The 23644-nt window shown below is 45.9% G+C and overlaps 1 protein-coding gene across 1 annotated transcript; it reads right to left on the bottom strand.

The window, feature by feature from the left end:
• Positions 1-1200: 1200 nt before the first annotated feature.
• On the bottom strand, positions 1201-22400 carry LOC126260558 (mucin-5AC-like). The gene is made up of 3 exons (XM_049957891.1): positions 19756-22400; positions 8814-9095; positions 1201-4026 (listed from the first exon to the last, which is right to left on the bottom strand). Exons 1-3 carry the CDS (start codon positions 22398-22400, stop codon positions 3147-3149), a joined length of 3807 nt encoding a protein of 1268 aa, XP_049813848.1. The 3' UTR covers positions 1201-3146.
• Between the last annotated feature and the right edge of the window lie 1244 nt (positions 22401-23644).

Genomic DNA, 23644 nt, shown 5'->3' with positions numbered 1-23644 from the left:
TGTGGCCTTGTGCAAAAGTGAAACGTGGACGAATAGTAATTCAAAGAAGAAACTACAAGAGTTTGTAATATGGTGCTATAGGAGAGTGCTGAAAATTGGATGGGTCGATCGAGCAAAAAAGGAAGAGCTACTGAATCTAATTGGGGAAAAAAGAAATTTATGCCACAACATGATTAAAAGAAGGGATCGGTTGATAGGACACATCCTGTGGCATTAAGATCGTAAGTTTGGTAATGAAGAGAAATGTTGGGGGTGAAAACTGTAGAGGGTGACCAAAAGATGAATACATCAAGCAAATTCAAATGGAGTGAGGTTGCAAAAGTTCTGCAGAGATAGAGAGGCTTGCACAGGACTGACTAGCGAGGAGAGTTGTGTCAAACCAGTCTTCGAACTGAAGATAACAACAACAACGACGACGACAGCTGCACGGCATTTCAGAATATTTGTGAGTACACCAACATATGTATTATTTGAAATTTTGTGTACATTTTAAATGGGGTGTTTCTGTTATTACTCTTAACTTTCTAATTTTGCTGGAAAATTGACTGTGTGCTCCCGAAAGCGGTTTCTGATTGTAGAAATCCGTTTAAAATTTACGAATTTACTAGGACAAATCTGTCTTTCTTGGGATTTAAATGCTGCACTCTGTGTTATAGATATTAATCAGATAAGTTCATTCCCTGGAGCTATTTCCAGTAGTATTGTGTATGGCCTGGATCTAAGATGACTTTGATTGCCTCATCGTAGTCTGTTCGATCTAACGACAGAAGTGTTACACTTTTTTTGTAGCGCGCCCTTAGATATTGGTTAAATGTCGGTAGTGATTGTGTCTTATGTCAGCTTGGAGTTAGGCCTAACAATGCACGATATCTCTGTAAATATGGCACCCTGATGCGAAAAATTCATCTGTTCATCACCTCCTAAATCAAAAATTTCACTGTTGGATTGCGCATATCTGTCATGCGGTGTATGCTTATCTTTCAGGTGAATAAACCAGTTCGATAAAACAATAATACTTAACTACTCTAGGTTAAGAATTAAGTTACATTATGCTGAAGTGGTGATGTAGCAAATGAACTAACAAATCCAACAGAGTTATCTTATTACGTGTTCACACATTGTTAGGAAGTATAGACTGGAAATGTGGGTGCTGTGTCAACAAAGTTTCACATCAGTGGCATATTGACTACACACATCACATAAAAAGCATAGGTTTTATTGATAAATATTTTTTAAATACAAAAGATTGGATAGTTGTACTTAATTTACTCTGAAAAAGGAAGCGATAAGATACTTGGATGGTATGGATGAATCACATGTGCACTGAATCTCCTTCTTATACTTAGGTAAAGTAATAAATACATAATGACAATTACACAGACAAAGCTTCCAGCAAGTTTCGTGGCCCAAAACAAATTCCGCAACACATCACAATATGAGGTCTCTGTTAAGTCCACATGTGAGCGGGTAATGCTTTCAGCCGAACACATTAAATGCTTTTTAAATGACTCTTGCTTACGAATATATGAAAGACATGCTGTCTGCAAGAGACTTGAACCCTACCCCGTGTCGTCCAAATAACGCTGTCAGTAACTAATCACATAACCACTGGCAATAAATTAACCCTTCGATTTTTTTCCTGGAGACGGTACATCACTGAGCACCACACATTAGAGTCAAACAATGTGTACAAAATGATACCGAAAAACTTGGAAGGTTCATAGAGGGTATCTTGAGGAACAAGTTGAGGACAGGAACTCACAAAACGTCGTATTCGTAGAGATTAACGCATTCTGTTAGACTACGAACAAACGCGATTTTTAGCTCTCACAGAACATCAGCGATGTTGTCGCAGATGCGGATGCGTTCGATCCCATCTAACCAACTGAGTGCTGTCAAGCCCATTGCGAGAGGTTACGCTTGAGGTCCGTCAGCGTAAAACTTATATTTGCTGCTGAAGAAAGACATCGAATCAATTCAAAGGCGTGCTGCTAGATTTGTTACCGGTAGGTTCGATTAACACGCGAGTATTGCGGAAATTCTCCATGAACTTAGTTGGGTATGTCTTGGGGGAAGACGACTTCCATTTCCATGAATACTACCGAGAAAATTTGGAGAACCACCATTTGTGGCTGACTGAAGAACGACTCTACTGTCGCCAACGTACATTTTGCGTAAGTTTCGCGAAGAAAAATGAATAAAATTAAGGCTCATACGGAAGCATGTAGACAGTCGTTTCTTCGTCAACTCATTTTCAAGTGGAGACCGATATGGAAATTTCAAGTAATAATCAGTCTTAATGACAAATATTTAATAAAAACTAAAAATCACCTGTCGCTGGTAACCGGTTTCGATAATATCTAGTGCATCATCAGACCATGTCTCTGGAATTCTTGACGCCATGCACCAGGCGAACTGTTTTGATGCTAATTAGCAATTGCTGGAGGTGTCTTCCAACCCTTGTCAGTGCTCCGCTTGTCGTCACTGCTCACCACCAACCGCTATAAAAATCTTTCTAGTTTATTATGATCATCTATCCATAATTAATTGGGTAGACTGATTGTATAATTTTGGTCCCTGCTACCCATTAAGGAGAGATATCTTTTGCACTCAGAGAAATGGGCCGATGATGTTGCAGACATGACCGAAACCGGCTACCACTCACATGTAATTTTTAGTTTTTAATAAAAATTTGCAATCAAGACTGATTATTATTTCTAATCATCTAATGATATTGCTGCTTGTTTCAGTAATGTTTTCAAATATAGATAATAAAATGACTAGTAGTGGTACAAGGAACTCTCTAAGAGCATTCTATGATGACCTGCAGAACGTGTATGCAGATATAAAAGAAGAGGTGACCTCGCCGAAGGCGTTGGTCTCTATAACTTCGACGCACTGCAGCGTATATGGGAGACGTTCCCCGACGTGGATTCCCATCCTCGACATGGTCCTCACGGAGTCTCTACGACCCCTAGAAGTTTATCGCTATCGTTGTGATACATCTAGTACACGATCTACCTATAAATATTTGGAATAGGAAGTAATCCTTGTCGTAACTGAAATGTTTTCGAAAAATAAATAACACTGAGCAATGGCGGTGATTACGATGAAGTCTCTGGCCGGTGGCGAAAACGATATTCTCGCTACCGCCGGTTGCTGTCTTCCTTCCCGCCCCACGAGGGGAAGAAGGCCTCGAGTGGCAGGATGGGATCGTCGGTTGCCATGGTGATCCTCAATGAGTGCTGAGAGGGCACGGACTTCTGGAAGAAGTCGGAGGCCGAAGCGGACGACGTGAGGTCGGCGATCATCTGCGTGGGCGGGACGGCGTCGTCACTCCACTGGTGTGACGTCGACGACTGGTCCGGTAACGAGTCTGCGGCCGTGGCGGGGTAGGAGGTGGAGTCAGTGGTGGCGGCAGAGCTGGGGTGGTCATTGTCCACGGCAGCGGCCGAGTAGTGCGGGGAGGCGTGCGTTGAGAGTGCTGGCGGCGCCGAAGGCTCTCGCTGCGCCCAGTAGGCCGACAGCAGGTCCGTCGTTTGCTGAGGGGGCTGCGACGCGGGCGTCGTGGCGGCAGTGGCGGCGGCGACGGCGGCGCTACTGGGCACTCGCGGACCCGCCGCCAGAGTCAGTTCGGCAATCCTGAGCGACTGAGACTGCTCGTCGTCCACGCCGACGGCCGGTTGCGCAGTCCTGACTCCGAAGACACCCGGAGCAGAAGGCGCCGAGGGGGCGGACGGCGTCTCGTCGGCCTCGTCGGCTGACTCGGCAGCGGCGGCGACTGTGGTCGGTGCGGCCGGCGTCGTGGTGGTCGTCGTCGTGGTCGTGCTGGTGGTGGTGGCGACGCTGGTGGCTGTACGCAGCAGAGGGTTGGGCCGCACCGCCGAGAAGATGCCCTTGGTGCGCAGCGAAGGCCGCGAGACGATGGCCGACGGCGTCGGCGCTGCCACCGTCGTCGCTACTGTCGGGTCTTCTGTGGTTGTGGACGTGCTGAGCGTGGACCGGTAGCGGCTTTTGTACTTGTACCTGCAGGCAGAACCAGTTAGAAAGCTTACTTCAGAAATGCAAACGCGACTTGTGAGTGTCGTTGTGATGACCAAAGCATGCCAGGCTTACCCAGCGAGGGGCAGGGGGGGGGGGCAGTTGCCCCCACCCCTAGAAGATATTCGCAGTTTTTCACTAGTTTACCGTTTTATTTAATAAGAAATGCTGCATGTTTTCTCGGATTGTACAAGTGCATTCTTGTATTTAAAATGTTTATTAAAAGCACTTTTTCACTGGTTTACTGTTTTATTTAATAAGAAGTGCTGTATGTTGTCTCGAGTCCTTGTTTCCTGAGACTAGTGTGACCTGCCCCCCCCCCCTCCCCCTAGTTCAGATCCTGGGTACGCTCATATATATATATATATATATATATATATATATATATATATATATATATATATATATATATATATGCCCAGCGCGCATTGATCGTGACCAGGCCAAATATCTCACGAAATAAGCGTCAAACGAAAACACAAAGAACGAGACTCGTCTAGCTTGAAGGGGGAAACCAAATGGCGCTCTGGTTGGCCCGCTAGATGGCGCTGCCATAGGTCAAACGGATATCAACTGCGTTTTTTTTTCTAACAGGAACTCCCATTTTTTTTTACGAAAAGAAATATGAATGTTTTAGTTGGACTACTTTCTCGCTTTGTAATAGATGGTGCTGCAATAGTCACAAACATATGGCTCACAATTTTGGACGAACAGTTAGTAACAGGTAGGTTTTTAACTTAAAATACAGAACGTAGGTACGTTTGAACATTTTATTTCGGTTGTTCCAATGTGATACATATACCTCAGTGAACTTATCATTTCTGAGAACGCATGCTGTTACAGTGTGATTACCTGTAAATACCACATTAATGCAATAAATGCTCAAAATGATGTCTGTCAACCTCAATGCATTTGGCAATACGTGTAACGACATTCCTCTCAACACTGAGTAGTTCGCCTTCCGTAATGTTCGCACTTGCATTGACAATGCGCTGATGCATGTTGTCAGGCGTTGTCGGTGAATCACGATAGCAAATATCCTTCAACTTTCCCCACAGAAAGAAATCCGGGGACGTCAGATCCGGTGAATGGTGCTTCGACGACCAATCCACCTGTCATGAAATATGCTATTCAATACCGCTTCAACCGCACGTGAGCTGTGTGCCGGACATCCATCGTGTTGGAAGTACATCGCCATTCTGTCATACAGTTAAACATGTTGTAGTAACATCGGTAGAACATTACGTAGGAAATCAGCATACATTGCGCCATTTAGATTGACATCGATAAAATGGGGGCCAATTATCCTTCTTCCCATAATGCCGCACCATACATTAACCCGCCAAGGTCGCTGATGTTCCACTTGTCGCAGCCATCGTAGATTTTCCGTTGCCCAAAGGTGCATATTATGCCAGTTTACGTTACCGCTGTTGGTGAATGACGCTTCGTCGCTAAATAGAACGTGTGCAAAAAATCTGTCACCGTCCAGTAATTTCTCTTGTGCTCAGTGGCAAAACTGAACACGATGTTCAGAGTCGTCGCCATGCAATTCCTAATGCATAGAAATATGGTACCGGTGCAATCGATGTTGATGTAGCATTCTCAACACCGACGTTTTTGAGATTCCCGATTTTCTGCTACTGATGTGCGGATTAGCCGCGACATCAGCTAAAACACCTACGTGGGCATCATCATTTGTTGCAGGTCGTGGTTGACGTTCCACATGTGGCTGAACACTTCCTGTTTCCTTAAATAACGTAACTATCCGGCGAACGGTCCGGACACTTGGATGATGTCGTCCAGCAGCATACAAATCACACGCCCGTTGGGCATTTTGATGGTAATAGCCATACATCAACACGACATCGACCTTTTCCACAATTGGTAAATGGTCCATTTTAATGTATAACGGAGCAAATACAGTCCGCACTGGCGGAATGTTACGTGATACCACTTACTTATACGTTTCTGATTATTACAGTGCCATCTATCACAAAGCGAAAAAAGTGATACAACTATTTCTTTATGTACTAAACGAATATGTAATAAAAACAGGGGTTCCTATTTAAAAAACTAAGTTGATATCCGTTTGACCTATGGCAGCGCCATCTAGCGGGCCAACCATAGCGCCATCTGGTTTCCCCTTTCAAGCTAGACGAGTTTCGTTCTTTGTAGTTTTTTCGTTTGATGCTTATTTCGTGAGATATTTGGCCCGGTCGCTATCAGTGGACCACCCTGTATATATAAGCACACACACTGATAAGCCACAACATTATGACCACTACCCACCGCGACTTTGGATGCCGCTTGGTGACGTTGTGGTCATGTATGTAACCGGAGCAAACATGGACGGGGGATCGCCCTAGCGAAGACACGGGTTGCAAATGGGGAAATCCACTGAGATAAGCGACTTTGAGAAAGAACGGATTATTATTACGCATAACCAGTGAACGAGTACCTCGACAATGGCAGAGCTGGTCGGATGTTCATTTGCATCTACGGAAAGAGATACAGGTAGAAGGACAGTGAAACTACCAGTAGGCGCTAATGGTAGGACGACTACTCTTCACAGTAAGTGCGGTTCGGAGGTTTATTTTGCTCTGTGAAGTAGTATAGATGGTGACCTGTGGCATCTCAGCCGAAAAAGCACAGCGCTGGTGCACGCTCAAGTGTTTCGGGGTGCACCGTTCATCGTACATTGTTGTACAAGGAGTTCCGCGACAGATCAGCCCTACGTATTCACATGCTGACCCGACGACACCGTCAGTTATGACTGCAGTGGGCTCGAGACCATCGGGATTCGACCGTCGATCAATGGAAATGTGTCGACTCTTCGGGTGACTCACATTTTTGCTACACTAGCTCGATGATCATCTCCACAAACCCTGTCACCGAGGTGAACGGCGGCTCGAATCGTGCACCGCGCTACGGATGCCGGTTGGTGGGAGCGTATTATGCTATAGGAGACATTTTTCTGCGCTTGCATGGGACCTGTGGTGGTAATCGAAGACACGCTGATAGCTGCGAACCACTTGCATCCCTTCATGCTTGATGTCTTCCCCGGCGGCGATTTCTTTCACCTATCATGTCATTGGTAACTCACCTATACGCTAAGCTCATCCCTTGCGCTTGCTGTATCTTTTAGACCGTGGTTGACGTCGACAGGCGCCCTGCTCCTCTTCATGTGTCACACTCTTCCGATCACTTTTAAACGTTTCGATCAGCAAATAAATATTCCTATGTGACACGGCACTGTCTCCGCATTGTCCTGAAAATCTAAGATGAATTCAGGCCCTTTTACCCCTCACGACCGAACAAATCGAACCATTGCTCATTGTTCCTCTTCGGTGCAAATTACTAGTGGAACGGGTATGTTTAAGCTGTCATTTACAGTGGTCAGGGACGTACGGTGCTTACATTACTGCAGCGGTACCAACAGTAAGAGAGCATGGGCAGAAGGCAGTGTGAGAATTATGGATGTGTGTCATGACGAAAGTGTAGATAATTTCCGACTGTTCTTCGTGCAAGTATGCTAGTAGTAGTAGTAGTAGTAGTAGTGGTAGTCGTAGTAGTTGCTTGAAGTAGTAGATATCCATTCCGTGAGGAGTTAGAATCAGGCTAAGAACCAAGTATTCATCATTTGGTTTTGCAGCCTTCGTAGTGGCCTTGTTTGCAGAATTACTAGTTATAAGGTCGACATGTTATCCAAAGAACTCTTTCTTCTATTTTTTCATACGAACCAAAATGTGTTTCAGCACCTATGTGTCATCTTCAGTAGGTATTCCTTAATCATATCTGTAAAATGTAAACATGTTTTATGTAAATATGATTCAAACGAAAATTACACTCAAAAGGAAATTTTTGCCTGTTGTTGTTATTACCTAAATTTTTCTACATTACTGGGTTATGTAGACCTCCTTGCAGATTCCAGAATGTGATTTTCACTCTGCAGCGGAGTGTGCGCTGATATGAAACTTCCTGGCAGATTAAAACTGTGTGCCGGACCGAGACTCGAACTCGGGACATTTGCCTTTCACGGGTAAGTGCTCGCGAAAGGCAAAGGTCCCGAGTTCGAGTCTCGGTTCGGCACAGAGTTTTAATCTGCCGGGAAGTTTCCTTGCAGATTATTTGGTTTTGGTACCTTGTCACCTGTTATCTGCAATTAAATGATGTTGCTGTGAGTATGGTTCGGGATTTAACAAATCACTGTATTTCTAAACGTAATTTCGTTGTGCGAAATTATTTCACAAGTATATTTTGCTGACTATAACTAACTGCAAAATAGTCACAAAATATTTTCGCATAACAAAATTATGTTTAGAAGTAATGTGATTTGTTAAATCCCCAACACTACTCACGGAAACATCATTTAACTGCAGATTGCAGATGACAAACCAACAGTGTCCAAAATTCATTGAGTTGTACATTACCCAATAATGAAGAAAAACGAAGATAATAACAAAAAGATGCAAAAACTGTTTTTAAGTTTGGTTTTGGTTACAATAATATTTAATTGAAACATTTTCCAGGATTGAAAAAGGGATACCCAATGACGACGGCACAAAGGAGAGGAAACGTGTTTTGATTTATACGAAAGAACAGAAAAACAGTTGTTTGCGTAACAGTCGGACCTTTTATTTATAATATAAGAGGAAACAGCTCAGCGCGCATGCGTAACACATCAACCTCCATATAACTAGCGTCATAAGAATGTTGATAGTTGAGGCGCCACATGACACGCCTACAAGATGCTGCGTGCGTGCGTGCAGTACCTAGTGGAGGGCGTGGCAGCCGTGGTGGTGGTGGGGGCAGTAGAGGCCCTGTAGCGCGCGCTGTTGACACGGGCGGGGTCGCGGGCAGCGGGCCGGGGGCGGGCCGCCTCCAGGTCTGCGGGGGCGGCCGTAGAGGCACGCGTACGCCCAGAGAAGCGCGGGACAGTCGCCGCCTCCGTGGTCTCTGACGCCGAGGCCTCCGGCGCCGCAGTGCTGGTGGACAGCCGGTTCAGGCGCTCCTGGAAGTCCCGCACGCTAAAACGAGGTCGCGTCGCGTTGTACCTGCACACACATAGAGGCACTCTTACTCTCTGTCAGTTGTCCGGCTGAAACAGTACACGCAACTCTGCTCAACTGTTACATCAATTCATACAGGGACTCGGTTACATTTCACTGTCTAGAAAATTGGTGTTTCTAACAATGTACTGAAATTATAATAACTACACCTTACTCTACAAGGAAGCTCTTGTAGTATATACACTGAAGAGCCAAAGAGACTGGTAGACCTGCCAAATATCGTGTAGGGCCACTGCGAGAACGCAGAAGTGCCATAACACGACGTGGCATGGACTCGACTAATGTCTGAAGTACTGCTGGAGAGAACTGACACCAGGAATTCTGCATGGCTGTCCATACATCCGTAAGAGTAATAGGGGGTGGAGATCTCTTCTGAACAGCTCGTTGCAAGGCATCCCAGATGCTCAATAACGTTCATGTCTGGGTAGTTTGGTGGCCAGCGGAAGTGTTGAAACTCAGAAGAGTGTTCCTGGAACGATTCTGTAGCAATTGTGGACGTGTGGGGTGTCGCATAGTCCTGCTGGAATTGTCCAAGTCCGTCGGAATGTACAATGAACATGAATGGATGCAGGTGATCAGACAGGACGCTTACATACGTGTCACATGTCAGAGTCATACCTAGACGTATCAGAGGTCCCATATCATTCCAACTGCACACGCCCTACAACATTACAGAGCCTCCACTGCTGACATGAAGGATCCATGAGGTCATGAGGTTGTCTCCATACCCTTACACGTCCATACGCTCGATACACCTTCAAACGGGACTCGTACGACCAGGTAACATGCTTCCAGTCATCAACAGTCCAATGTCGATGTTGACGAGCCCAGGCGAGGTGCAAAGCTTTGTGTCGTGCAGTCTTTACGGGTACGTGAATGGGCGTTCCGCTCCGAAAGCCCACATCGTTGAATGATTCGCACTTGTTGGTGGTCCAGCATTGAAATCTGCAGCAGTTTGTGGAATAGTTGCACTTCTGCCACTATTAACGATTCTCTTCCGTCGTCGTTGGTCCAGTTCTTGCAGGACTTTTTTCCGGCCGCAGCGATGTGGGAGATTTGATGTTTTGCCGGATTCCTGATATTCACGGTACACTCGTGAAATGGTCATACAGGAAAATCCCCACTTCATCCTTTCCTCGGAGATGCTGTGTCCCATCGCTCGTGCGCCGACTACAACTCACGTTCAAATTCACTTTAATCTTGATAATCTGTCCTTGTAGAAGCAGTAACCGATCTAACAATTGCGCTAGACACTTGCTGTCTTGCATAGGCACTGCCGACCGCAGCCTCGTATTCTGCTTGCTTACAAATCTCTGTAGTTGAATACGCATGCCTATACCAGTTTCTTCGGTGCTTCAGTGTATTTATCTAGTTCAGTCAAACAAATTATTTAACTCTTTTACGATAACTGGGACGTACGCGTGACACGATGGGTTATCAGGGAAGCAGTGGCAGTTTACTGCATTTTATTGCTATTTATGAATATCCCACTGGTAAATGGCAGCCTGCTAATGGTTTGCATAAATCTTATAATTGCATTGCCGTGGCGTAGTTGCACTAAGGGGTAAGCGTGCCAGAACGTGTAGATAAATCATCCGCTCCCTATTGGCGCAATAAACTAGTTCGCGTCTGCAAGTCGGCAACCGAATAAATAGATTTGCAAAGGGGGTCGGTGTCGTATCTTCCCAGACAATCCATGTCAGTAAAGTGCTCGCACGTTTTGACGTTTGCACCATCACAGACGATGCCCATATTTAGTACCTATAGTGTCATTTATGAACTTAAAGTTTTTGCGTAGTCGTCTTCTGAAACCCTGGAGGTATGCATCACCCTCTTGGAAAACGGAACGGCAGAATTTTTTTCATATTATCACTTATGATTAAGACATTAATTAAAACAGCCATGCATTAGAGTTTTTGGAATAAAATTGTCAGTAAAAAGTTTTGTAAACCCTCGTCGTCAGTTTTGCAAAGGCTTCGTCGCTACTGCTGTGGAGGCCGAGTCTGTGAGTTCGTGGCACGGCTTCTGGCGCAGTACACCTCTAAGACAATTTCGCCCTGCCACTATAACACGGCTATGCCCCTGGGCCAGGTAACAATAGGAGAACGAAGTGCTTCAACACTCCAACAAACTAGTAACAAAGTCGCACAAATAGTAAAAAAAGTTTACTTATATTTGTGACTTGATGAATGGTTAACTCTGCATTACTGCATCTAATCTAACACAGTAGTGCAAATAATCGTAAGTAAACTTCACAGTACACAGACAACGCAATTTACAACTGTCTGTGCACTTCTAAGAGTTCACTAAACGACATTCCCTGTTTGGCAGCCGTGAACGAACATATATAACCAAGAGGGCGAGAGCTGCTCTTCTATCTTCCGAGTAGGCTTCTGTCCGTTGTCGTCCAGTCATTTGTGGATTGTACTCGGCCGGAAATTGGTCGAAGCGAAGTCGATATCTTCATCCCCAGCGCCGCCAGTAGCGTTTCTGGAACTCGCGCAAGTGGCTAGTCTATGGCACGGGGACCACCTCGCATCTTTGCGCCTGTGGTGCTTTTGCCGTGGTTGTCTTGTCCGGACGACACAGGGGTATCAAAGGTGGGTTGAACAGATAAGTGCCTGAAGCCGTCCTGGTGTGCATAGTGGACTTATATAGACGAGCGGAAATGAGAAGTCACAGAACTTACCGATCGTCTACAAGACCGTCTTCGATCAACTACGCCATCCTCGCGTGTGCTACGATCTTTGTTAGAATCAGAGCGTAAGTCACGACCAGTGTACAATGGAAGTTTCGTAATACAGTTGCAACTTAATCTACCTGGAAAGGTCGTGGACTAAATTCGACTTAACTTCATCGGCAAAATTATTTTATTGTGATTTTTATTTGGAATATTGTTTTTCGCAATAGAAAGCTAACATTACAACAACTACACCGCACTGTACAAGTGAATTATCGCCAACAGTATATGTAGCAACATAAATTTTGTTTGAAAAAAAACGAGATATTTCATTTCTTGCGTGATTATCGCACAAGGAAGGACCTGAAATTTTGATATCCCTAGACACCTTTTTAGTACGACCGCATGTACTATTTATGACGAAAGTCATCTGCGCCAGACGATTAGCGTCTCCCCTTCTGTAGAAATCTACCTTATAGCATGAGTATAATCTAAGACCTCTTGTTGTGGTTTTGGTTATGCATCTACAACACGATCACCAAATCTACATGTCGACGCAATGTTTTGTACATGTCATTCGTATGCTTGCCACACACCAGAGGCTAAGTTAAATCCCCTGTTGCTTAGGCAACCTAAGTAGCTGCTGTGCTGCACGGGCACTCCGAGTCAAAGGGGTGCGCAAAGCGCACTTGATGTGAAGGCAATGTCAACGTTAGTAGTTGTAACATATAATGTGAAATACACAGGATCAAGCAACACACGTTAGAAATTAGTCTTCATTCGTAAAATTAAGAATGTTACAATGGTAAAGAGGTTTCTACAGCTTTCATAATTTGATTTTCAAACCAAATACCATTTACGATGACCGTATGCTAGAACTCGAACCCTGATCTATGTCTCACGCGGGCAGTGCGTTGCCAGGTAAACTATCCGAGAATGAGTCACACACCGAATGAACCTTTGGAAAATGTCAAACTACAGCGAGTCATGAACTCCCCTGTAAACTCACAGACTGTCGAAACTAGCTGTGTGCGCACTGCCTTACCCTGACCATCTTCACAGCTTGACATATATTCACTTTTTTGTATATTCACGGAAAACTTTTGTATTCAGGTTTCACTACTGCGTTACTTCAGTTCTTTTTATCTCGATTGCTTCTCCGCAAACTTTCCCTGACTTCACAGTTTCAAAGTAATCGATTCGGGATTAAAGTTGGCTTATTTCCCATGAAGTAGAAATTTATCTACACTGATGGAAAAAATCGCAATACCAAAAAATAATTAATATATAGTAGTGAAATTTCTGGAATACTCTTGTCTAGGTAACATATTTAAGTGATTAATATTGGAAGATCACAGATTAGTGTAAGCATGAGATAAGTCATTGCTGGTACATTAATAACCAATGTAACCGTCATAATGTTGAATGCAAGCATGCAAACGTTCATGACTTGTGTTGTACAGATGGCAGATGGCAGCTTTTACGGCGTTCAAAAATGATTCAAATGGCTCTGAGCACTACGGGACTTAACTTCTGAGGTCATCAGTCCCGTAGAACTTAGAACTACTTAAACCTAACTAACCTAAGGACATCACACACATCCATGCCCGAGGCAGGATTCGAACCTGCGACCGTAGCGGTCACGCGGTTCCGGACTATAGCGCCTAGAACCGCTCGGACACCCCGTCCGGCTTCTACGGTGTAGTTCAACGCCTATTGCATTAGGTAGGTCAATTCAGTGACGGTTAATGCAGGTTGTGGATGACGCTCGAGTTGTCACCCGATGATTTCCCATATGTGCCCGATTCGAGACAGATCTGGTAATGGATCAGGTCAAGGCAACATCTCGATACTCCGTAGAGCATGTTGAGTTACAAGAGCGTTATCCTGTTGGAAAACACCCCCTGGAATGGCAGCACAACAGGTCGACCAGACTGACATACAGATTTTCAAAAAATGGTTCAAATGGCTCTGAGCACTATGGGACTTAACATCTATGGTCATCAGTCCCCTAGAACTACTTAAACCTAACTAACCTAAGGACATCACATAACACCCAGCCATCACGAGGCAGAGAAAATCCCTGACCCCGCCGGGAATCGAACCCGGGAACCCGGGCGTGGGAAGCGAGAACGCTACCGTACGACCACGAGATGTGGGCTACAGATTTTCAGTCCGGGGGCGTGGGATAAGAACGAGAGTGCTCCTGCTGTCATACGAAATCGCACCCCAGACTGCAACTACAGGTACTGGTCCTCTGCGTCTCTCATGGAGACAGGTTGGCCATAGGCGCTCACCTGGCCTCCTCCTAACCAACACATGGCCATCAGCACTTCACAGGCACAACCAGCTTTCCTTAGAGAACACAACAATCCTGCACCCTGCCCTCTAATGAGCTCTCACTTGACACCACTGAAGTCACAAATGGCGGTGGTTTGAGGTCACTGGAATGCACACTACAGGTCGTCTGACTCGGAACTGCCGTTGAAGGAAACGGTTTGTAACAGTTCGTTGTATCACTGTGATGCCAGCTGCTGCTCAAATTGCTGCTGCAAATATGGTAACACGCGCCAGAGCCATATGGCGAACACGATGATCTTCCCTCTCGTTAGTCCCACGTGGCCGTCAAGAGTCCAGTCTTCTTGCAACCGTTCATTCTCGTGACTACCGCTGCCAGCTATCGTGTAGAGTGGCTACATTCCTGCCAAGTCTTTCTGCAATATCTACATCTACATCTACATCCATACTCCGCAAGCCACCTGACGGTGTGTGGCGGAGGGTACCCTGAGTACCACTATCGGTTCTCCCTTCTATTCTAGTCTCGTATTGTTCGTGGAAAGAAGGATTGTCGGTATGCTTCTGTGTGGGCTCTAATCTCTCTGATTTTGTCCTCATGGTCTCTTCGCGAGATATACGTACGAGGGAGCAATATATTGCTTGACTCCTCGGTGAAGGTGTTCTCGAAACTTCAACAAAAGCCCGTACCGAGCTACTGAGCGTCTCTCCTGCAGAGTTTTCCTCTGGAGTTTATCTATCATCTCCGTAACGCTTTCGCGATTATTAAATGATCCTGTAACGAAGCGCGCTGCTCTCCGTTGGATCTTCTCTATCTCTTCTATCAATCCTATCTGGTACAGATCCCATACTGTTGAGCAGTATTCAAGCAGTGGGCGAACAAGCGTACTGTAACCTACTTCCTTTGTTTTCGGATTGCATTTCCTTAGGATTCTTACAATGAATCTCAGTCTGGCATCTGCTTTACCGACGATCAACTTTATATGATCATTCCATTTTAAATCACTCCTAATGCGTACTCCCAGATAATTTATGGAATTAACTGCTTCCAGTTGCTGACCTGCTATTTTGTAGTTAAATGATAAGGGAATTATCTTTCTGTGTATTCGCAGCACATTACACTTGTCTACATTGAGATTCAATTGCCATTCGCTGCACCATGCGTCTATTCGCTGCAGATCCTCCTGCATTTCAGTACAATTTTCCATTGTTACAACCTCTCGATACACCACAGCATCATCTGCAAAAAGCCTCAGTGAACTTCCGATGTCATCCACAAAGTCATTTATGTATATTGTGAATAGCAACGGTCCTATGACACTCCCCTGCGGCACACCTGAAATCACTCTTACTTCGGAAGACTTCTCTCCACTGAGAATGACATGCTGTGTTCTGTTATCTAGGAACTCTTCAATCCAATCACACAATTGGTCTGATAGTCCATATGCTCTTACTTTGTTCATTAAACGACTGTGGGGAACTGTATCGAACGCCTTGCGGAAGTCAAGAAACACGGCATCTACCTGTGAACCCGTGTCTATGGCTCTCTGAGTCTCGTGGACGAATAGCGCGAGCTGGGTTTCACAAGACCGTCTTTTTCGAAACCCATGCTGATTCCTACAGAGTAGATTTCTAGTCTCCAGAAAAGCCATTATACTCGAACATAATGCGTGTTCCAAAATTCTACAACTGATCGACGTTAGAGATATAGGTCTATAGTTCTGCACATCTGTTCGACGTCCCTTCTTGAAAACGGGGATGACTTGTGCCCTTTTCCAATCCTTTGGAACGCTACGCTCTTCTAGAGACCTACGGTACACCGCTGCAAGAAGAGGGGCAAGTTCCTTCGCGTACTCTGTGTAAAATCGAACTGGTATCCCATCAGGTCCAGCGGCCTTTCCTCTTTTGATAGATTTTAATTGTTTCTCTATCCCTCTGTCGTCTATTTCGATATCTGCCATTTTGTCATTTGTGCGACAATCTAGAGAAGGAACTACAGAACTACAGTGCAGTCTTCCTCTGTGAAACATCTTTGGAAAAAGACATTTAGTATTTCGGTCATCCTCTGTATCAGTACCATTTTGGTCACAGAGTGTCTAGACATTTTGTTTTGAGCCACCTACCGCTTTGACATAAGACCAAAATTTCTTAGAATTTTCTGCCAAGTCAGTACATAGAACTTTACTTTCGAATTCATTGAACGCCTCTCGCATAGCCCTCCTCACACTACATTTCGCTTCGTGTAATTTTTGTTTGTCTGCAAGGCTTTGGTTATGTTTATGTTTGCTGTGAAGTTCCCTTTGCTTCCGCAGCAGTTTCCTAACTCGGTTGTTGTACCACGGTGGCTCTTTTCCATCTCTTACGATCTTGCTTGGTACATACTCATCTAACGCATATTGTACGATGGTTTTGAACTTTGTCCACTGATCCTCAACACTATCTGTACTTGAGACAAAACTTTTGTGTTGAGCCGTCAGGTACTCTGCAATCTGCCTTTTGTCACTTTTGCTAAACAGAAAAATCTTCCTACCTTTTTTAATATTTCTATTTACGGCTGAAATCATCGATGCAATAACCGCTTTATGATGGCTGATTCCCTGTTCTGTGTTAACTGTTTCAAATAGTTCGGGTCTGTTTGTCACCAGAAGGTCTAATATGTTATCGCAGAAGGAACATCCAGCTTCTCGTAGCTCTATTACACTACCCTACAGACATTCTTCATTAACATCAAGTCATCATGTATAATCTCAAAGGTAACTAACACTCACGTCCGTCACAGCTGTATTTAACGTGAACCTGATTTGCGTCCCCATAGTGGCGCTGCTAGCGCCGCTCTTAGGCGACTGGACCGAAATTTGATCAAACATCATCTTTTAGATGTAGAAACACGTCTACCATCTTTATGTCGCTCAACTCCATCTTAGTATTGAGTTTCTTTTACCATCAGTGTATATCCATTTGAACCTTATTCTTATATATTTTTATAATTTTAGATCTTTTTGGTTAGGATGCCAGTGTCCTTGGTTCATCTCTAGTAAGTCTGCCCCCGAGTGGTCAGTGCGAGAGAGTATCAATCCTAAGGGCCCGGGATCGATTCCCGGCGGAGTCGGAGATTTTCTCCGCTCACGGACTGGGTGTTGTGTTGTCCTAATCATCATCATTTCATCCCCATACACGCGCAAGTCGGCGAAGTGGCGTCAAATCGGAAGACCCGGTGAACGGCCTACCCGACGGGAGGCCCTAGTCACACGACATTCATTTCTCTAGCAAGCATTCTCAGACCATGTCTCAGACTGTGTCCTATGAACCTATTCCTTCTTTTAGCCAAGTTGTGCCATAAAGATGTTTTCTGACCGACCCGATTAATCAGCTTCAGTGATTATCCTGTCTACCTACTTAAACTTCATCTTCCTTCTGTAACACAACATTTCCAAAGCTTCTACGATCTTCTTGTCTATACTTATAATGTTTCACTTCAGCATAAGGCTACACAGACAAATGCTTTAAGAAAATACTTCCTAACACTTAAGTTTATACTTCATGATATTGCTCTTTTTCAGAAAATCTTTCTTCGGTATTGCCAGTCTGCGTTTTGTAGCCTCTTCACTTCTTCCCCGTCAGCAACTTTTCAGCCCAAAAGCCATTTCCCTCAGTGTCACCTAATTTACTTCGTCAACATTCCGTCACTGTCAGTTTACTTTTGCTGGTGTCCATCCCCTTCAGCTGAAATTTTAAGTCCTTTTCCGTCTCTTAGAATTACAATTTTACAGGAAAATTTTAAAGTTTTTACGTCTTTTACTTGAACTTTAACTGCCTTTGCAAATTTCCTCTTGTCATCACTCTTCCCTCGATTGATACGAGAACAAGTACGTAATATCCAAAACCCAGGCGGTACTGGTTAGTATTTCTAGGCTTATTAGCCAAGAAATCGGGAATCCCTACCATCTTTAACCCTAAATGGTACATTCTCAATAACTTCAGTGGTTATTCTGTCTACCTTCTTCACCTTCAGCTTTCTTCTGTAACACAACATTTCGAAAGCTCCTATATTCTTCTTGTTCGTACTGCCTATGTTTCAATGTCCCAAAGGCTACACAGACAAATACTCCTTAGGCAAAGAGTCTAGGGGTAATAACAGATGAAAATCTAAACTGGATTGAGCACGTAACTGCAATGTGCAAGAAAGCATCAAGATCTCTCCAAGCTCTGCAAAAGTATATAAAGCTCTTCTCTCTTGACCTGAAACAGAAACTTGTACAAACAGTTATACTACCAATTGTTGATTACAGCGATGCCATCCTGCAAGGTCTTTCTCAGGAGAGCTCACGGCACCTGGAACGGGTCATGAATGCCTCTGTTCGTTATATCTGTGAAGTCTGATACTTTGACGATTTTTCACCATCATATGCACAGCTATCCTGGCTGCGTACAGACAAGCGCAGAGATTCTCGTACCCTCTGTCGTCTCTACTACCTTATCAGCGAACGCCGCCCCTCACATCTCTCCTCGGCGTTAATGGTCTTGTGTAAACAATATGCCACAAACACCTGCTCCTATCAGGGCTAAATCCTTTGTTTTCAACTCCACCGTTCAGCCATTTTCTCGAACTTCTCCGTAGCAAGAATCCGACTGTGAAATAACCTCCTGCGTTATATTAGAGAACTGAATAACAGCTCCAGCTTCAAAAGACAGTTAATAACATTTATACTAAAGCAACAATAAAGATTACCATTTTCCCTGTACGCACTCATTACCTTTGTACATCCCCGTTTCCAAGCAGATCTTCCTCATTTCCCAGTATTTTTAGTTGGTGCAGTCTCCTTAAATTTCTTTTCCACAGAACTCGTTATATCAGATAACGTCTATTTTGTACGCCTATAAATTCTTTTTACATGTGCCACTATCATTATTGTTATTATTGTCATGACTATTGTCTATTATTATTATTATTATTATTATTATTATATCATTATTAGTGACAGCAACAGCTGTAGTAGAAGTGTTACCAGTATTGACTTCATTAGTTCATAGTATTCTTATTCATATTGCCACTATAAACACTCAAAGCATTTTAACACTTTTGCGATATTACATTTGTTATTTCTTAAGTAACTATGATGTAAAAAAGGTATTGTGTGTGTGAAACCCTGGTCAGATATAAGAGAGAGGTAGATGTCCGTAATGATATCAGGTTAAATAAATAAATAAATAATACTCTTATTCATGCACCGTACATAGGCTTCAGATAGAAGTATAGTTTTTGCGCTTGATATACCTAGTATAGCTGGAAAAGTACAAATGTTGCACCGTATTTTGATTTCCGCTTGAAACTATGCGTCCTTCAGTAATTGGATGGGGAAGTCCTTTTGGAGAAAGGTAAAGGCGACCCATTTCAGATTTGACTAAAGCGATCAAACATTCAGTTTGACAACAGCTTAACATTATTTTATGAACGAGATATAGAAGATCAAGGCAATGCTGTCCACTACAAATTTCTGTTCACATTACTGTATGCTACGCGTTTCTAGTGTTACAGTCCCCCAGCAGTAAACATTCAAGAACGTTAATTATGTCGTTTCTGAATTCTGATTCTTCATTAGATCTTTCGATCTCTTTTGTCATCCAGATGTTGCGAATCCCCAGAGCAGTGAATGGACGTGATAGTCTTACCTTGATCTCTGACGCAACTTCTCCAGAGCGGAGGACACGGTGCTGGCAGGCCTACTGGTGGAAGGTGCCGGCGTTGTCGTCGTCGTTGTGGTGGTGCTCGTCGTGGTCGACGTCGTCGTCGTCGTCGCCGGGGGCTCGCTGACAGCGGAGGCAGAGTCTTCCTCTTCAGCGGCGTAATCCACCGCCGACGGAAAGCGCGCGTCGGTTCCGCCTCCCAGTACATCGTTCTCGAAATCCGATTCCGTCTGTACTGGCAACTCTTCCACGTATACTTGCTCCGTCGGTTCTGGAAAAGGCGTGTCTGTCTCGGTCAGCTGCTCCCTGTGGTATTTGGTCTTGCCCCGGATAACTCCCTGTTGGTTGACCCTCTGGCGGACCTTCTGCGCGGGAGCAGGCGCCGTCTGCTGGTCTACGGCGTAATAATTGTCCTCGGCGTCCAGTGGCGAACTGGACTGCAGCTGGTAAGCCGTATCGGCAACGGCCGCAGTGCGCGCCGGCACGTCTTCGGCAAAGTTTTGAGACGCCTGTGGCCGTTTGTACCGTTGCCTCTGCACCTTCTTCAATTCCGCAAGCCTGTAGTCTTGCACGTATTCTCCCGAATTGTCGCTCTGACTGACGGGATCGTTTGTCGTTTCCTGCTGGCTTGCCGGCTCGCTGTCGTATTCCTGTTGCGGTCTAGTCGGGCGAACGCGCTTCTTGTACTGCGGTCTCCTCGACGGGTGGAGGGGCCTCCGGTAATGGGCGACGGTAGTCGGTTCCTCCTGCTGGCTCCCTTGCACAGGTCTGCGGAAGACGTGCTGTTGCCGAACTCTCGTGCGTTGGCTCGATTGCCCTTCGACTTGGGACTCTATTGCTGCCTGGACAACACTCTCAGTCGTAGGATATCTGCTAGAAGGTCTCCGAGTGAAAACTTGTTGTTCAACTTCCTGGTTTTGCGCAGGAACTGGGGATGCCTCTTCATGAGGAGTTTCTTCAGGCCTGTTAGCCACATTCGTGTACGTTTCTTCGTCTCTTTGGGTTTGGGGATAGTTCTCACTGACTGTGTACAGCGAAGACGCTGGAGGGTTTCTGTGCTGAGGACGCACTGGCCTTCTCCTCTGCTGCGGACGGCGCTCCTGAGCTGTGGGCTGTGGCTGGCTGTAGCCACTACCAGTGGCAGAGTTCTCCTCCGTAGCAAAGTCTACTTGCGTGTTTAGTTTCTGTACTGGCCTTCTCGTATGTGGGCGAGTCGGCTTCACAGTGTTCTGCGCCTGTTCCCAGTCGTTGCTACCGACTGTCCGCTTGTCGCTATCCATGGTGATATGGTACTTCTGCTTGTTTTGTGGCCTCCTCCGAAGGTGTTCACGTGGCACTTGACCATCAGCGGATGCGGGTGCTGAAGGTGCCGAGGGAACCTCGCCCACAGCATCTGGTGCAGTGGCAGCATCCTCGTTGGCCTGCAGATTCGCCGTATTCTGGTAGTACGTCTGTTGGTGACGGATAGCTGCTTCTTGTTGTGGCGCTGTGTCCTGCTCACCGGGTGCAGTGACTGCCGGGCGCTCCTGCCGGGTCTGGGTAGGTCTGCGGCGGCGCTGCGGACGGTATTCGCCACCGGCCGTGGGTTGTTCCAGCTGGGGAGTAGACGTCGGCCCTCGAGGAGACGGCGAGAACTGTTGCCTCTGGGGCGGCCTCCTAGCGTGCTGACGAGGCGTGTCTTGCTGGGCCGTCTCTTCCTGGTACTGGACGGGTTGCTGCGTGGAAGCTTCCGGCTGGTGAGCCTGCGGTGGCCGCCTTCGACCTTCGTGCCTCTGTCGCAGCGACGCTGGTTGCTGTGTAGACACCTGTTGTTGTGGAGCTGTCGGCTCGGAAGCGACGTGGTGCTGGGGTGCCGTGGGCGGCCAGGAGAGGGGCAGCGCGTTCTGCTGCTGTGTATTCTGCTGAGTTTCCGGTCGGTACTGCTGTTGGAGGACGTACGTGCTGTGCTGGCGCGGTGGAGGCTGGGGCGGCGTCCTCGCGTCCTGCACATCCCCGGTGGCCTCGGCGTACGCGGGCTTCTTCTGTCCCGCGGAAGGCCGCCGCTTCCTGCCCGGCTTGTCGGCGACCGTCACGCCGTCCGGTTGACGAACGCCGGCGCCCGGCCGCTGCAGCGAGTTGGGCTGCGCGCCCGGCTGCTCGCGGAGGAACGTCTGCGGCTGCTGCTGTTGCAGCTGGAAGTACTGCTGAGGGCGCTGAGCGGGCGTCTCCACTTGACTCCCTGCGGTCGTCCCCTGGTCGTCCGACACGCCCAGCGTGAAGCCGACGACGCTGGCCGACGTGTGCACCGGCTGGTCCGCGTAGCTCGGCGTGTACGCCTGCTGTTGGAAGAGCGCTACGGCCTGCTGCGGGTACTGCGTGACGGTAGTCGGCGGGGGGCCCGGGGAGTAGTTGCCCAGCGACGCCGTCGGCCGCTTCGTCTCGAAGCGGTGGCCCTGCCCTCCCAGCGAGGAGGCGCTCAGGTAGGCCGCCTCGTCGCGGATGTTGCCGTGGAAGGTGACGCTGCCGGCGGTTGCCGAGTGCGTGGCCGGGGCCGCCCCTTGCGGCCGGGACGTGGCCGCCACCGGGTCGCGTCCGCCGAAGACACTTGGTGCTTGTCCGGCACCGAGACCTATGCCGCGAAAAACAAGCATTACTACGTCTCACTACAGACAGGGGACATCAAACAGATTCCATATTTTTACGAGGGTTGCCCAGAAAGTAACGCACCGCATTTTTTTCATCAACAATGTTTTTACTGAACATAATGAGAATTACAGACACGAAAGAACAGTGTTTTATCTACACACCCAATTTTTGCACGTTATCTCCATCCCGTTCTATGGCCTTCCTCCTGCGCAAAACAAGGGAGTTATGCCCTGTCAGTACCAATCCTTGTCCTGGGGCCCTATTCTGTATCTTTCATTCCGATCGGTGTAGTAGGCTAGTCTCGGTAGTGATGTAATTTTCGGTTCTTTATCGAAATATCCTATTCAGTAAGCTTCTGAGACTTGTTACCAAACGGTCCTCCCACAGATTTTACGTCAATTGTACCGAGAGGTTTTAGATTTCGGTGTGGCCCTGTCGATCGGTGAGCTATAGTTTACGTACACCTATAATTTGTTATTTTAAACATATTTAGAGTTTTTAGCTTTGAATTTAGTGATTGTCTTACTAAAGAATCACCAGAGGACGCATCCGGTTGGAAAGTGAGTTCATAATTGACTGCTTTCCTTTGTTAGAAATATGGTTAGGTTAGGTTGTTACTGTGAATGATTACATCCAAAAACAAATGTTTTTGCTCAATATTCTCTCAAAATACGTGTTATTTTTAAGCAAATAAGAGTTTAAAGATCATTAAATATCAAGACATAGGCTCTGCTAATGTATATTACATGAGTGAACTGCCGTTACTAGTGCCTTTGTGTACTTTTTCTCACAAATGGGTTAGTTAGTAAGTATCGAAACGTGTCTACAACTTTCAAGTAACAATGGCAAGCAATTATGTGAAGCCTGATATTGGAAACCTTCCAAACTATCACGCATTTATGACTTACGCAACACCGTTTGACAACGAAGTCAGCCTACGTCCCTCTCCACAATAGTACAAGAATTCACTGCACAACTGTTGTTTGGGGCGGCCAAGTGGTTAGCGAGCGGGAATGCGATACGAAAGGACACGGGTTTGCGCATGGGTGGAGACAAAAAAAAAATTTTTTTCCTCTTCATATATCCAACACGTTCTGAGACATTGTTATTCATTTAAGTTAAGATTTTTTTGCAATATTCGTTATTACTTACATGTAAGAGCGCTCTTCCTCAGTAATGATTTCGTGATTTCTGTGTGTTTTAAAAACGAAATACGAAACTGCTGTGAGTGAAACTACCGACAGTGACG

This window comes from Schistocerca nitens, chromosome 5, assembly GCF_023898315.1.
Source record: "Schistocerca nitens isolate TAMUIC-IGC-003100 chromosome 5, iqSchNite1.1, whole genome shotgun sequence".
Taxonomy (NCBI): Eukaryota; Metazoa; Arthropoda; class Insecta; order Orthoptera; family Acrididae; genus Schistocerca; species Schistocerca nitens.
Note: the sequence above shows the minus strand (reverse complement) of the source record. Positions and strands in the feature narration are given on the sequence as shown.